The sequence below is a fragment of the Doryrhamphus excisus genome, chromosome 8 (assembly GCF_030265055.1).
Source record: "Doryrhamphus excisus isolate RoL2022-K1 chromosome 8, RoL_Dexc_1.0, whole genome shotgun sequence".
Taxonomy (NCBI): domain Eukaryota; kingdom Metazoa; phylum Chordata; class Actinopteri; order Syngnathiformes; family Syngnathidae; genus Doryrhamphus; species Doryrhamphus excisus.
In genome coordinates, this window is record NC_080473.1 from 15,236,362 (window position 1) to 15,253,408 (window position 17,047).

At 38.8% G+C, this 17,047-nt stretch overlaps 1 protein-coding gene across 1 annotated transcript; it reads right to left on the reverse strand.

Moving 5' to 3' along the window:
• Positions 1 to 474: 474 nt before the first annotated feature.
• On the reverse strand, positions 475 to 17,047 carry gap43 (growth associated protein 43). Its single transcript, XM_058080766.1, has 3 exons — positions 16,778 to 17,047; positions 8,372 to 8,990; positions 475 to 1,730 (listed from the first exon to the last, which is right to left on the reverse strand). Exons 1-3 carry the CDS (start codon positions 16,805 to 16,807, stop codon positions 1,651 to 1,653), a joined length of 729 nt encoding a protein of 242 aa, XP_057936749.1. The 5' UTR covers positions 16,808 to 17,047; the 3' UTR covers positions 475 to 1,650.

The window sequence follows — 17,047 nt, forward strand, 5'->3', positions numbered from 1 at the left end:
CTATATATCTACATATACTGGTAACATAATTGACGGGAAAATTGTTTGAGAGAAACCGTACTAGGCATAATTGTGCTGCCTAAAAATGTACAACCATGAAAATATCTTTCCTAATTAATGTAAACACTACAGCATTATACTTACAGTACATCAATTAATAACATAATCATGTGTATCCGTTGGTTTTGGTTGGTTAGTCTACAACGATTCCGGTTAATGTCTCCCAGTACTAATCTGTTGTTCGGTATTTGGATGTCTTCCATTGCAATAATAGTTATGACCACTAGGGGGCGCTTGTCATTTAAATTTCATTAGAGGTAATTTTGCCGTTTTTCAAGGCAAACTCGCGTCTGAAATGACGATAAATCATCAATAACATTTCCCAAAATTATGAAATATTTGATATCAGTACTCCAACACCACATTATTTCAGCCTACAGCAGCTTTTGACACAAAAAACACAGTTGATGATAATTGGCACATTTGCTTTATTTTGAAAACAGACATTGAAACCATTTTTCTTTTTTTTTTTCCTCACAAGTTGGAACTCTTTGATAGGTTAAAATTGGACATTGCACTCACTGGAACATAGGAAAAGTTTTTTTTTTGTAATTGTTGTTTGCTCATTTGTGATTGCTCTTTTTTTTGTGTGTGTTTTTTCTTGACATCTGTGCATGAGAATGACTCCAATCATATCAACTGTCATAACAACACCAAAGACATCAAAAAAGAAGCCGCCACACCTCTTCAATTTTTCATCATTGCGGAAAAAAGTTCCTCTCAGAGAGAGTTCCCATCATGCATCCGGTTCGATGGTTCATGCTACTGCTCTCATATTTGGTTGTCTGAATATAAATTGTCTTGTGGAGACATAAATACTACAGCAGATTTCTAAAGTTTATTATACGATCATGTCACTTCAATGGCGACAGGTCCTTTTTCTGCCAACAAGTGTGCAGACTGTTTGTAAAAGGGGTGTAAAGCCTGAATGAGTCAAGCGGAGTAAAAGAGAGTAATGTTATTGTACTATAAGTTGTGTTTGTATGTGTAGTATACATCTCTCCAACTGGAAATGGGACACATTTATTGATACATTCTTATCATATCATATGTTGGTGTTTTCAGTACACTTGTAGCATAATGAAAAGTGGAGTTGCATTGTAAAAACCAGCTATTTTGTGCGTGCACTGGTAGAAGTAGAACGTTACTGGCAACGTGTATGGAATGAAAGGATATTGCAGAGCAAACAAAGATGAATTTATTTGCTATGCATTATAAATGTGTGCATGTCCAGTTGGGAGTTTTTTTTTTTTTTTTAATCCACGACCAAATCCTTTACAATACATAGTAAAAGATGTACAAGTCAAATCTTCCTCCTCATCAGCATCACAATCATATTTCAGAATCATCATCAACAACAACAACATCATCACCACGTTATCATAGTATTAGCTTGAGCCAAAAAACTTCACGCTGGAAACTCCCCCAACATGAGAAAATCATTGCCACACAAAAAATGACAAATTAAAAAAAAAAACAAAAAAAAAAATAAAACGGACTGCCTTCGCACTGGGAAGGCAAAGAGTAACCTTTTTAGATTTTTGTTTTTCTGTTTTTCTTCATTCTGCTTGTAGGAGAGTAGATTTGGCCTCAGTCATCCTTGGACTCAGCGGCCTCTGCAGATGCATCTGCTGGGGTGTCGCCCGCTGCTTTGGACTCCTCTGCAGCATCTGGGGGAAGAGGGGAGGACAGGCAGGAACAGACTTTTGAGACTTTTCACAATAAAACTCTATTTGGGCCTTGAAAGACTTTGCATATCACTTGTTCTACGTTAATTTTATATATATATCTCTCTATACATACTATATTCTATATATATACACACAGGCTGTAAATAATGAAAAAGAAGAGTGCTCCTGATGGTACCATGAATTATTTAAAGCGACAGTATCCAATCTGTCATATCTGATCCGGTGTGATGGCCGCATGGTATACGAAGGAAAAAAAACATCCAGCGGTGATCTAAAAAGCTGATACTTGGTGAAAAAAAATATTGTAATCAGTGTACTGTAAACTCCGGGGTATGGCCACGCCCACAAAATGTAGCGAAAAAATATATCTATATATGTACACATACGTATAAGCTGCATGAATTTGAAGTTCCTTACTTTGTTGAAAAACTATTAATACTTTTTTTTTAAAGGTAGCTAAGAAATATACAATACAAGTACCAATTGTAACGTTTTCCCATAATGCATTTCGTCTGAGCAAAGCATTTGGAGCATCATTGGAGGACTAGCGGCTTAGAAAACAGATGGATTTATTGATAGCATTGCAATGCTGCCTCTGTCCACCAGAGGAAGCCAGAGCCCAAAGGGTGGCTGACATCACTGCAGACGGCGCACTAATCTTCCATTCCATCCTTAAAGGGCAACTGCACTTTTTTTAATATGATCAAGCTAACAATGAAAGTCATGGGAAATACGAATTTTGATGCTAAAGCCCTTACAAAAAAAATAAAAAAAACAGCATTAATGTTCCATTTGCATAATGGACTTCTGTATTAAATAAGCAACAGTGATATTGTTTTTGTAGCTGTCCACCTGACGAACAACCATGAAGGTCTAAACTCCGATAACGGTGACAATCACAAAAAAATGCTAGCGTATCATATGAGGACCACCAATCACTATCCAAAGATAACGGTCAGAAATTTGGAATTTACACCCAATTACACCCAATTGTATTTTATATTGGTGTTTTTTATCTTCTGTACAGCGACTTTGGGTGTCCTGAAAGGTACTTTGAAATAAAATGTATTATTATTATTATTATTAATTACACCCAGTTTTCACCCAATGATCCGGATGCAACAAATTACCTGCCAAATCTGCCAAAAAAAAAAAACATCTCAGTAGTACTCGCGTGTGGACAGGACCTGATAACAACCTTATTCAACCAACCTCAGAGCATACTGTTGATGTCATACGCTACAATGAGAGCACACTCTATTCTGAGAAAGAAGAGACATTGAAGGATGACATCATTACGTGTGTCCTCCACTTGCTGAGAATGAGCACAAAGGGGAAGCGGGCCCATCATGATGTCATGTGTTAGCGCTTATACATTAATGCATGAGTAGATATGACTCAAGACATCATGAGTCATAGCAAACTTACAGGTAAAAGCGTAATTAGCCAATGGCCGCAGTCTGAGACATTGAAATGTAAAGACACTTTGACTCAACTGAATAAAAAGATGAGATCATTGTTTTCCAGAATGTGGTCTTGATTTTTCAAACTGCCAGTAAAAATCCTCATCATGATGTATGTATTTATTATCAATACCGCTGGAGCCTATCCCAGATTACTTTGGGTGAGACACATGGTACAAAGTGGACTAAAATACAAAACTAATTTAAATATGAACTTTAAAAACTGCCTTTTAAGTAATCTGAATACAAAACATCTAAATCAGGGGTCTCAAACTCAATTTACCTGGGGGCCACCGGAGCTAGGTTCTGGGTGAAAAATGTGTATGTATTTATGTATGTATGGACATTTATGTATATTTTTTCTTTTTTACTAATTGATTTTTTGTAGTGAGGGTATAAAAAACCTTTGTATGACCTTAAAAAATTTTTTTTTGAACATTATTAGAGCCCTCCAGACATGACGTAGCACCCCTATAGTCACATTTACTCCCATATTACCTATATAGTAGATATAATAATGGAAAATAGGACCTATTAGACACAAATAAACATAGCATTGAGAGAGTTCAACAATTTTTCATGAGAAGCCCAAGCCGGGCCGCATCAGGTTTTCAAAAAAAAAAAAAACGCATTAATTAAAAACTGGAAAAAATCAATTAAAAAAAACTATCTTCAATGCTTTTGCTTCTGCTATACCCTACACTTTTTCAGTACTTTGGTTCCGGTTTTCCACACCAAAATATCTGATAAAACATTCCACTGTTCTCAAATATTTTAATTTGTATTTTTCTATACACAAAAAATAAGATAAAAAAATGAACAAATTAAGAATAAAGACAATAAATCAATCAATCAGTAATAAATAAGTAAAATAATAATAAAACAGCAAATGAGAAAAACATAAGAAACCACATACAGTTGGTAGAGAATTTTTTTTTTCAGATTGAAATGTACAGTATTAACAGTTATTTAACCTTTAACATGAACATGAATGAAACTTAATAATTTTTGCCAATTAGCAAGTTAGCATCGTACTCAGTTCCATCTGGGAGCAGCGTTGTAACTTTAACGTTGTGACGTGTATTTTCCGTTTTATTCCAAATCATTTCCTGCATTTATTTGTACCCGGCGTCATAAGCCTTTAGCTTCATTGCTAATCCAAAGCAAAACAGGGCGGGCTAACAGGGTAGGGTAACAGTATGGGTGGGGCAAAATCATGTTAATTGTGTCCGGTGTGCACACGGCTTTAAGCTGTCATTTTAACATTAAACTTTTGGTATCAAGGTGGGGGGCCTCAAACAAGCGTCTCGCGGGCCGCATTTGGCCCGCGGCCGCGAGTTTGAGACCCCTGATCTAAATATTTGTAATTGCTCAAACAAAAAATAAACCTAAATGAGAACTGAGACAAATATTGTACAGTACTGGTACCACTAAGTACGAAGCAAATTTTGCATAAATCAAGCATTTTACGCATAAAATACAAGACATTCATAAGAAGTATTTAAAGAAGTTGTGATCATATGTAGTTCTCTACATTGGTCACTAGGTGTCAATAAGTTTACCATAATGTTCTGTGAGACACACAAGCACCAGAGTTGATCTCCGAAACAACGGTCTTTTATTGCAGGTTAGAATTACCACAAAACCGGCACATTAATCCCTAACATGGGCCGTTGCGGTCCTAAACCACGGCAAGGTAAAAAAAACTCTGAGCCCCTGACATCACTTCCTGTCTGTCCCCAATGCATCAAAACGCATCTACAACAACACACATGATGACTTGATGTCTGAAATTGCTATTTTTCTGTTATTATGCCGACTATATGTAATAGATGCTAATGGGGTGCCGCAAAGCTCTGTCCTGAAACCACTATCTTTTGGTTAATGTATGTGCTAACAGAAGCATAGTATAGATTTTCACTGTTCCGCAAAATACATCAAATTCTATTTTACATTTTCTCAATCTCAAACACTTTGTCACAACATAAAGTACAACATCTAGATTGGCATGAGTATTGTACGATACCTTGTTGTGGAACTTTAATCTTGGCATTTTCTGCAGTGCTATCATTGGTATCATTGTATTTTTAACAATGCAGTTTGTACTCTTACGCAACAAAATTACACTTAGATGTACAAAATAATCCAACTCGAACAAAAGTTATCCAAATTATTTTCCATATGTTCAAGTATGTTAATCAAGCAGATCGGTGCCAACAGTTCTTACTGTTTGACAGACGTCCCCGGTGTGGATCGTGACCGGTAAGGATCATTAATCATTCATTTGAATCCAAACACCTGTTATCCGCGCTCCGCTCTACGCAGGCCAGCTTTCCCATGGAGGTGGTAACTATGACAACGCAGAGACAGTGCTGCTCCATGACCTAGATTTGGTGCAGCTCCGTTAGTGTTGGTCTGTGTCTGTAAATGTGTGTGTGTGGGTGTGTGTGTGTGTGTGTGTGTTTCCCACTCACACCCCCACCTATTCCAAGACTGAGCATGCTCCATTCACTGTACCTGTCTGACCCACATTGGGAAATCCTTGGACAACAAATATCTGTTCTGGGAATGCATCAACCAGTCACCTCTCTGTATTACACATAAGGCAGGGAGATGTCGCTGTTTTTCTGTCTATTCAAACGAGAGTGCAATATGTGTATGTATTTATGTATGTATGTACATTTATGTATATTTTTATTTTTTACTAATTGTATGACCTTTTAAAAATGTTTTTTTAACATTATTAGAGCCCTCTAGACATAACGTAGCACCCCTATAGTCACATTTACTCCCATATTACCTATATAGTAGATATAATAATGGAAAATAAGACCTGTTTTTCTGTCTATTCAAATGAGAGTGCGTATGTGTATGTATTTATGTATGTATGTACATTTATGTATATTTTTTTCCATTTTACTAATTGATTTTTTTGTAGTGAGAGCATAAAAAACCTTTGTATGACCTTTTTAAAAGTTTTTTTTAACATTATTAGAGCCCTCTAGACATGACGTAGCACCCCTATAGTCACATTTACTCCCATATTGCCTATATAGTAGATATAATAATGGAAAATAAGACCTATTAGACACAAATAAACATAGCATTGAGAGAGTTCACCAATTTTTCACCAGTTTTCTCACCAACATCTAGTTCATCACTGCACGTCTCATCACTTCCTGGTTGTCTTCTTCTATGGACTTATTTCCTAAAGGTTAGCTGTAATCTAGCATGGATTATGTCAATGTTGTCAGTAGCCCACACTCAGCGTAGCGCTACACAATACAACGGTCGCTACAGTAACATCAGCGACACCTAGTGACAAGTGTAGAATACTACATATCACGTCCAAGTATTTTCTATGCCGCTTATCCTTATTAGGGATGCGGGGGGGTATGCCGGAGCCTATCCCAGCAGGTCAAGGACACATAAAATGTGCTTAAATTCAATACCAAAATAGCGATAATTTATTTCATGCAAGGGACGACTGTATTTTTGTGTTTTAAATCTTATGTGATGTGGTCCTTCATGACAAAAAAAAAAAAAGTCTATCCCATTCTGTTCCTTATCTGTGTGGCGTTTACATCTTGCAGGATGAGATGCCGGCTGTGTAATCTACTACACGGCTGTGATGTCTGTGTTAAACAGAGAACGGCGGGTGGAGGCCTGCCAAACGGCTTTAAATCTTTAAGTCATGGCACATTGCTATTTCCTGTGGCGCTTGCCAAGTCCGCTATAGGAAAGCCCATCAATTCTTGTTTATTGGACTTCTTGATTGTGAAATGTCAAGGATCATTTTTGTCTGTGGACTTATTGTATTTTCTGGACTATTAGTCGCTCTGGAGTATTATAAGTTTGTTTTTTTTTCATTATAAGTAGTATAAGTCGCACAAGGCCAAAAATGCATTATTAGGTAGAAAAAGGCATACATAAGTCGCACAGGAGTATAAGTCGCATTTTTTTCGGGTAATTTTAGAACAGCCTGAATAGGTGTAAGATATGCTAACACAATGCTTATTCAGCTACACAAAAAATGGTAATGGTTTTATTTCATTTGAACATGCATCAGATTCCAATTGAGTGCATCCCATAATCAGTTCCCAGTTCCACATTTGTTCACTTCCTGCTTTCCATAATATGGATTAAGATGTTTTTTGTTTTTTAATAATGTACCTCGTACACCCTCGTGAGGAAAAAAGCGGTAGAAGATGAATGAATGTACATCGTACCGAAGTATGAGGTGATATGAGCATCCAATGCCATAATGGGTACCATAGTAAGTGTCAATATAGTGATATATATAGCACATCATGACTGGTTCAAGACTCTTCATCCTTGTATTTAGCAAATTTATTTTATTTATTCATTAATTTTATTAAGTTTTATTAATTTTTTTTTAGTTTTTAAACATTTTTTATTATTTTTTTATTTTTTGTCCCATACCAAAGTAGGAGGTGATATGAGCATCCAATGCCATAATGGGTACCATAGTAAGTGTCAATATAGTGATATATATAGCACATCATGACTGGTTCAAGACTCGTCATCCTTGTATTTAGCAAATTTATTTTATTTATTCATTAATTTTATTAAGTTTTATTAATTTTTTTTTAGTTTTTAAACATTTTTTAAATTTTTTTATGTTTTGTCCCGTACCAAAGTAGGAGGTGATATGAGCATCCAATGCCATAATGGGTACCATAGTAAGTGTCAATATAGTGATATAAATAGCACATCATGACTGGTTCAAGACTCTTCATCCTTGTATTTAGCAAACATCAACTGCTTGTATTGTTTCTTGAATTGGCTCATCGTTGTGCATTGTTTGATTTCCTTACTCAATCCATTCCATAGTTTGATTCCATATTTCCACACAATAAGTAAGATATGGTAGAACCAGAGAGCAATAAAGAGTGTGGAGTGATTTCTGATTGAGAACAAATTTTGCTTTGTTCAATACTGAAATATTTCTGGCCACCTTATGTTGTATATTTGTAATATGCATAAACATGAACAGAAAAGTTGTCCAGTGTTTATGCAACATAAACATTTATAAGTCGCTCTGGAGTATAAGTGGCAGGAATAGCCAACCTATGAAAAAAAGTGCGACTTATAGTCCGGAAAATACATGAATATTACTGTTCCAAGCGTCCATACCTTTATCTTTTGTTTGGTCAGGCTCCTCCTTGTCAGCCGTCGGACTGACAGCGGCAGGCACATCGGCTTGTCTGGCCTCCTCCTTCTTCTCCTCACCCTTCTCCTCCACCTTTTCCTCGGATGTAGCTGTGGTGGGACTCTTGGCCGCTTCCACCTCTTTGGGCTTCTCTTCAGCTTTTTCTTCGGCCTTTGACTCCTCTTTGGGGGCCTCGGAAGGCGCCGTAGGGGAGACAGCAGCAGGTGCCGCCGCTACAGGAGACGTCGCTGCTCCTGCAGGAGACGGAGCGGCAGCTGCCGGCGAGTTAGCAGGCTTTTCCGCCACCGGGCTTTTGGCTTGGCTCGTTTCCTCCTCCTTTTTCCCCTCCTCTTCTGCAGCATTCTCCTCCTTAAGCGGGGACCCTGCCGTTTTCTTCACTTCTTCTCCGCCCTCTGTTGCTTCGTCTGTAGCAGCAGGAGTATCTCCATCCTTCTCTTCCTCTCCATCTTTCATCTTTTTCCGAGTTATGTGTCCACGGAAGCTGGCCTGTATTTTGGTGGCAGCCTTGTGGGCCTTGTCTTCCGGTTTGTTGGTGGTGCCATCCTGCTCAATCTTCTGATCCGCCTCCTCATTTTTCTCCACCTGGTTGCCAAGAATGGAAGTACATTAAATATCGAATGAAGCACAGATTGATTACTAATAATTAAATAATGGATAGAATGGAAGGGTTAGAGAGGTGTGGACAGGGTCAGTGAACTAGTACTGGCTTATGTTTCTGCTCTAAGTCTAATCTAGAAGTACTGGCTAATGGTTCCAGGAGTACTTTAGTGAAATACTATGTAAGAAGGGATGAGGAACAGGACAGCATACAAGAAGTTATTAGAAATGGTCCGTTGTATTACCTTTGGAAAGTGGATCCAAAGCTGTCCGTCAAATAGTGGGTTGTGTTATGACTCATTTAAATCTAATGAAAAGAAATCAAATCAAATAAAGAAAAGAATGATGAACACTGAAAATGATTCAGTACATTCAAAATAAATGAGCAAAGAAATCAAGAAAAAATATTATTGGAACACTTTAAATAAATGTGAATACGCAACATGAAGCAAACAAATTGACATGCAAATCAATAAGCATTCATGATAAAGGTGCAAAATCAATTTATTTTTGTGGTTGTTGTTATTTTCTTTGGATTAAGTCCGACTGTTAGCAATGATTTGTCAGGCGTGAGCGGCAGATGTGACAATTTCATGGGCCATGGAGAGGATATTTATTGCCATTGTGAACGGTGACAAAACATGGAAGGACACATGTCCCCGAGGGGGTGGGGGGGGGGGGGGTTGATTGCTTCCATAATTTGTTGCACGGTCCAAAAAAATAAACCTCACCGTCTACTACAACATCCAATATTGAAGTTATTCTCCGAAATAACGAGTCTTTGCACAGAGGCTCCCTCTCACCAGCCGCCTGCTTCGATCTCTTCAGCATTCACGACCATTCCCCTCCCAACTATCAAAGGTTACCGTGACAACCAGAGTGCTAACTCATCACAGCGCAGTGTGCCTGGTTGGTGCAATGAGAGACTAGCGTGAATGGCAGTGTACCTGACCCCTCACCAGCCGATAAAAAAGCACAGATAAAAAGCAGTGTGCTTGGCTAAGTAGGGCTTGTGTGCAAGGTAGGGTCATAGTGCAATGTCTTTATTTCATTTTTTTTTTTTACAGTTTCTGTCTTTTTTTTATAGTTTTACAATTATAGATTCATGTATAAAGCTATTCTAAATGCATATAAATTACAAGGTAAATGAATATTTAAGGTTTTCCCCGTCAAAGAAGACCCAAATACACCACACCAAGACCATTTTCTAGTTTTGTCGTGAGGTATTTCTTGAATTTGACACAAATTGTCACAATTGTGAGAAACACAATTTAATAATGTTTCTTGCCTTCGAAAATCTGGCGCTTGTAACTTTTTTTGTCGTCATTTTGAGAAACAATTTAAGTGAGAAACAATACTGAATTCAAGAAATAAGTCATGGCAAAACAAGAAGGTGTGCCGTCTCGCTGCTACATTGTGTCTTCGGGGACAGTCACGTCTTAAATGAAAGCAAAAGCGATCTTAAATGTTCATTTATCTCTTTATACATAAAACTATTGTTGTAAAACTACACCACACCAAGACCATTTTCTAGTTTTGTCGTGAGTTATTTCTTGAATTTCACACAAATTGTCACCTAATTGCGAGAAACACAATTTAATAATGTTTCTCGCCTTCTTTATCAAAATGATGGCGCTTGTAACTTTCTTTGTCTTCATTTTGAGAAACAATTTAAGTGAGAAACAATACTGAACTCAAGTAATAAGTCATGGCAAAACAAGAAGGTGTGCCGTCTCGCTGCTACATTATGTCTTCGGGGACAGTCACGTCTTCAATGAAAGCAAAAGCAAACTTAAATGTTCATTTATCCCTTTATACATAAAACTATAGTTGTAAAACTACACCACACCAAGACCATTTTCTAGTTTTGTCGTGAGTTATTTCTTGAATTTGACACAAATTGTCACAAATTGCGAGAAACACAATTTAATAATGTTTCTCGCCTTCTTTATCGAAATGATGCCGCTTGTAACTTTCTTTGTCTTAATTTCGGGTTACAGTATTTAGGTGAGAAACAATACTGAATTCAAAAAATAAGTCATGGCAAAACAAGAAGGTGTGCTGTCTCGCTGCTACATTGTGTCTTCAGGGACAGTCACGTCTTCAATTAAAGCAAAAGTGAACTTAAATGTTCATTTATCCCTTTATACATAAAACTATAGTTGTAAAACTACACCACACCAAGACCATTTTCTAGTTTTGTCGTGAGTTATTTCTTGAATTTGACACAAATTGTCACATAATTGTGAGAAACACAATTTAATAATGTTTCTTGCCTTCTTTATCGAAATTCTGGCACTTGTAACTTTCTTTGTCTTCATTTTGTGAAACAATTTAAGTGAGAAACAATACTGAATTCAAGAAATAAGTCATGGCAAAACAAGAAGGTGTGCTGTCTTGTTGCTACATTGTGTCTTCGAGGACAGTCGGGGACAGTTACGTCTTCAATGAAAGCAAATGTTCATTTATCCCTTTACCATAACTATAGTTGTAAAACTATAAAACATGCATCGCCTTAATATTTTTGGCTTTCTGGAATGGAAATAAAAACATTTCTTAGTTAGACACCGCCCTTTTGGAACAAATAAATTATGCTAAAAAAATTCCATTGTATCAGTTTCATGAGTCTTGTTTAAGTCAGTGACTATGAACAAGAGATTACAACGTCTGAATGCATCAGTTCGCTTTGGTGATTCAGTGGCGATGTAGACTTTGTCAGACAACTGCCTCTGTGTGGTGTCACATCCGAGCGACATGATTTAGGAGCTGCAGGGCCGACACCAGCATGTCATCTTCAGGGTCACTGTGTCAGCTCAATATTGCACCAGTGAAGCCAAGGTGCAGCTGTGCAGCTTTATTCACATTAAGCCTGAGGGTTCAGACGCTATAAATCTGGCCATTTCCTTCACTTTATTAATATACTATACCATCGCAAGCAATTTCGTGACATATAGTGCCTTGATATATAATACTCTATGGTTGTACAAAACACCTTAAATATAATGATGGGTGTTTTAAAGTCCAACACTTGCTTTGCAATGTGGAACTAAAACACCAAACATGGTAACAGTAATGGTAATGGTTTTATTTCATTTGAACATGCAGGAGATTACAATTGAGTGCATCCCATAATCAGTTCCCAGTTCCACATGTCCAAAAGGAGTAGGAAGAAGCAAAGCTTATTAAATCCTACCCCTCCATCTGGTACTTTTACAATCAGGAACTGTTACATTTGTTCACTTCCTGCTTTCCATAATACAGTTTAAGGTTGTTGTTTTTTTAATTTTTTAATTTTGTAATTTTTTGTTGAAGTACTCGGTGATATGAGCATCCAATGCCATAATGGGTACCATAGTAAGTGTCAATATAGTGATAGCACATCATGACTGGTTCAAGACTCTTCATCCTTGTATTTAGCAAATTTATTTTATTTATTAATTTATTTTATAAATTTGTATTAATTTTTTTTTAGTTTTTAAACATTTTTTTATTTTTTATTTTTTTGTCCCGTACCAAAGTAGGAGGTGATATGAACATCCAATGCCATAATGGGTACCATAGTAAGTGTCAATATAGTGATATATATAGCACATCATGACTGGTTCAAGACTCTTCATCCTTGTATTTAGCAAACATCAACTGCTTGTATTGTTTCTTGAATTGGCTCATCGTTGTGCATTGTTTGATTTCCTTACTCAATCCATTCCATAGTTTGATTCCACATACTGAAATGCTACGGCTAGCATAACGTAGTCCTAGCATAGAAGTGTTTCAAATGTACTTGAAACCCTGAAATCATATTTCTCCTCTAGTGGGCGGCATTATGAATTATCCTTACTAGCCTTTTTTGCAGCACATTTAGCGAGTGGAGATTGCTTTTATAGTTATTAGCCCATATTTCCACACAATAAGTGAGATATGGTAGAACCAGAGAGCAATAAAGAGTGTGGAGTGATTTCTGATTATATTTATTTATTATAAATTATTATAAACGATAGCAAATTAGGAGTATTACTGCAAAGCATGCGCATACCCTGTGTGTAATACGCAGTCTCTGGTGACTTATTGGGCCTTTTATTACATATGATCTCATTGGTGCTTACAATTGGCAGAATTTGAGCCAAGCACTTAAGTCTAAATAGAATGACTTACCGGCCGCGTACAATGAATCAGCCATGGAGAGAACAAGACAGCAACGGATGAGGGTGTCTGAATATGGAGGTATGACATCATTATTGGAACGGAGGGGGGGGGGGGGGGGGGGGTGCTCAGCTACTTTAGAGATTAGGGTGTGTGAGTGCAAATGTAATAACGTGCCAGCGGTGATCTCATGAGTTTATGAGGATGAAGGGGAAGATCATTGTCCTGGTTTGAGGCGTTTGCGGCATCATCGTTTGCATTATTGATCATGGATGATCATGTACAAAAAATTATCTCCACGTACAAAAAAATGTTTTTATGGACTTTAATGATTTAATGCGAGCATGCTTTGATTTAGTGAGAAACCTATGATAAATTATACAACATAGAAGCTAAAACGATTAGCCTTATGGCTTGGGGTACATTGAATATATAATCATAAACTCTTCTAGTTCCCAAAGGGATGTAGTTGTGTGGTCTCTCTTTACGCCATCTAAACTGCAAATCTGCATCCTGACGACTGTGACTGTTAATTGAACCCCGGTCACGTACCTTCCTGCAGGCACCCCCCCCCACCCCCACCTCTGTATCAGTGCGGCACGCTTTTTCATTCACAAATCTCAAACTGCACTTCCCAACGGTACAGGAAGACCACTCCCTTCGAGCTACAATAAAAAAAACACTACTAATTTACACTCATGGCTTCATATTAAGATAATATATTTGCATTTTCTGATTCATCAAAGGAATAATATGAATTGGCCTGTGGTTTTATGCATTATAATAATTTCAAACTCGGTGTGCGTCTCCAGGAATAAGGTATGATGGTACCGATATGTAATAGAAGAGTTATCATTTTGGATTATTAAATGAACTGCCAGTCTCCCGTTTAGATTCTGATGATTGATGGGACTCAGAGTGTCTTCAGTCCATTATCTGACCGCTGGATGTGTCCGTTACATCTGCAGTCTGTTGCGCCCTCCATGTCCGCCTCTAGCCCTTGGGTGGGTACCAGCTGTGGTGAGAACCACACCCAAGAGTCGACGGCCCGTAGCGATTGATCTATAAGTGTGCACACAACGCCTGTACATACGTACACATACATACATGCACCATCCCCCAACGGGGACGTGGTATCAATCCGCCACCTTCTCATTGCCTCATTGCCGGGGCCACTGGGGACTTGTTTCAGGAAGCGTGTAAGGGGGGCGGTAGGGGGTGGACGACAGTTGAGTGTTGGGCTGAGTGATGGTTGAACTCCCGCACAAGCACTTATTACAAAAATTACAAAAAGAGAGAGGATTGCTGAATTTGATTCCGAGTGAGACAATTAATTAATTTATCAATTAATCTAAATTAATTCAGTTTCTGCATTTTGTCATGGTACAAAGCAAAAAGGATGGGTCATATTATGTAAGCTAAGCTGATGTAAAAGCGGTCCAGACACGCAGCAGCACAGACCAACGGTGAATATCTCCTCCATGCCGTCTTCAGCCATCCTCCCATTCTCTCTCTCTCTCTCTTTTTCTCTCTCTCCTCCCCCTGTCTCGCTCGCTCACCCAGGCAGACTCAGCGGAGCACCACACCCTTTTAGTCAGCTATCTCCTGCAGATGAGTTGAGAGCAGCTCAGGTGGCGTCGGCGATACCGACGGCCACGGCCCTCTTAAGTCGACACCTTCACGTTCCCCTTGCTTTCTGCTGTCAATCAATGAGTGATATTGCAGGATGCACAGCTTCCTTTTGGACGCGGAGACACAGCCATATGCTGGCGTTATTACATCCTCTGAAAAAGCCTTTAATTCAATTACATAGACTCTCAGTCTGAACAAAGGCTCTGCAATCGCCACTGATCAGACGCAGGGGCGAGGGAAGAGGAGCTGGAAGTGGGGGAGGAGAATAACAGGAGGAAAAGAGCTGCTTTGGACATGATATGGTGGACCAGTGGAGGATGTAAGAAATGTGTGGAAGTGCTATTTAAAGAAAAGATAAGTATCATTTATGAGTTGGGATTCCGGCTCGTATTGAAAGCGGAGGCAGACATGACAGGCAGGTATGTTCAGGCGGGATTAACACAAAAAAATGGTGGCCGGGGCGGAGCTGAAGAGAAGCTATTATATTGGATTTGATAAAGGTTCTGCTTCTTGGGTGGCTTTTAGTGGAAACGTGGAAATGGAGTAATACAGACTTTAGCTCGATGCAGGAACCTAATCCTGCTTTTTGCAACCCAAATAGGTTAAATTTAGTCAAAGACAAAAGATAAACCTTGCAGCCACTCCCCGTACGACCTGTCCATCAAAGCAGTGTCGGAAGATACTCTAAGTGTTCAAATCCCAGATGGATATTTGGCGGCACTCATGCTTGAAGCAGCCTTCTGTGGGGGAAAGCTGGCTAAGAAGCCGGTGCCTCACCCACATGGCCGCAGTGTGCAGCGTGCCGGCATTTTTTTTTTCTCTCTCTATCCACGTTTCCGCCCCTTCTTCCACACCTCCATCATCCATCGTTCTGCTAGCGTCTACCTTCATTTCCTTTCCTGCCTTCTTGCACGCTCACTACCTTCCCCCCACATACATGAAGGATCATTTAAAGCACAATTTTACCTGCTGCACCTCTCCCCACTCGCCCCACTGAAAATGTCCATCACTGTCTTCTACTTTTACTGTCACTTGATTCCAATCTTGTCTGCCATAGTTAATATGACTCATACAGAAATTAACGAAGCAATCAAGTAGCATCTAAATCTAACATGTCAGGAATCAGATCAAAATCACATCTCATTTAGGATGGCAGCAGTAAAATGGCTCAATTAATAATAATAATTTTTAAAAATCACTATAATTTGGCCTAGAATAGTGCATCCCTATAATGCACTATTCGAACCCGACCGCTTCCATGCAAACTACCCAACAGCACTCTTTCACACCCTTTTAAATGAGTGCACACTTCATTGTATCGTCTCTTGGCAGTACCCACTCATAAAGCTGGAGGGCTATGCTAATCTATTTAGAGTCATTTATTCCCATTGTAATCCCCCGAGGCCGCTGACATGATGGTGGTGGTGCTCACTCACTCTGCACCCCACCCTTTTTTTTTTTCTTCTCCTCCTCACTGTGGAAAATATACTTTCTTGCGTTACTCCACATTTTTGCTCAAGACAATAGAAAGTGATCGAACCCCACTGTGGAGGCAGCAGTGAAAGTTTGCTGCAATTAACGGTGCGTTGAGTTTTAACGAAGGTCCCCCTTGTGAATGGGTGTTTCAGAATAAACGAGCAATCAAGTGTCTTTCAATAATATTTCACTTTTTATAAGTGCATGATCAATACCAGGGAATGCCCGGCGGCTTCGGATCAAGTTACAGTCTTGAGGCTGCAAATACAGTGTGAGGTCTGAGAGGCATTGAAGGCAGCATCCATTCATGCAAGGTAATCACATCAACAAGGCGTGTCTGTGGAGAGACAAACCAGGACCCCCCCCCCCCCAAGTCAAAGCAAAAATGACCCCAAGATTCTTTCTTAATGTTTGCCCCTTAATGACTGCAAAGCAACACTCATAAAGTTCAAAGTTGAGATACAGCATTTTGTCACATGATCAAGCTGAAGTAAAAAAAAAAAAAGCAAAGATAAGCAGTTTACCGGTTTGGTTCTTCTTATGCAGCACAGCATAGTTGTTGTCGTAGTATCCTCCCTTTTTCTTCTCTGCTTCTTTCTTTCCCCTTTTTTCCTTTTCTCTTCTCCACTCTCTCTCTCGCTCTCTCGCTCGCTTTCCTGCACACACACACTCACTCTCTCTCTCTCTCTCTCTTTTTGGCTGTATCAACAGCTATGCTGCCCAGTGCATTTACTCATCCCAGTCTGCACACACACGCTCTCTCCCAGTCAGTCTGCCTGGTTGCACCTATCTCT

Bases quoted from the DNA above. Each gene is read 5' to 3' on its own strand.
- gap43 (XM_058080766.1), bottom strand. From the start codon at position 16,807: ATGCTGTGCTGCATAAGAAGAACCAAACCG. The intron at 8,991-16,777 runs GTAAACTGCTTA...CTTGGCAACCAG, and splicing joins GCATAAGAAGAACCAAACCG to GTGGAGAAAAATGAGGAGGC. The intron at 1,731-8,371 runs GTATGGACGCTT...CTCTTCCCCCAG, and splicing joins TGACCAAACAAAAGATAAAG to ATGCTGCAGAGGAGTCCAAA.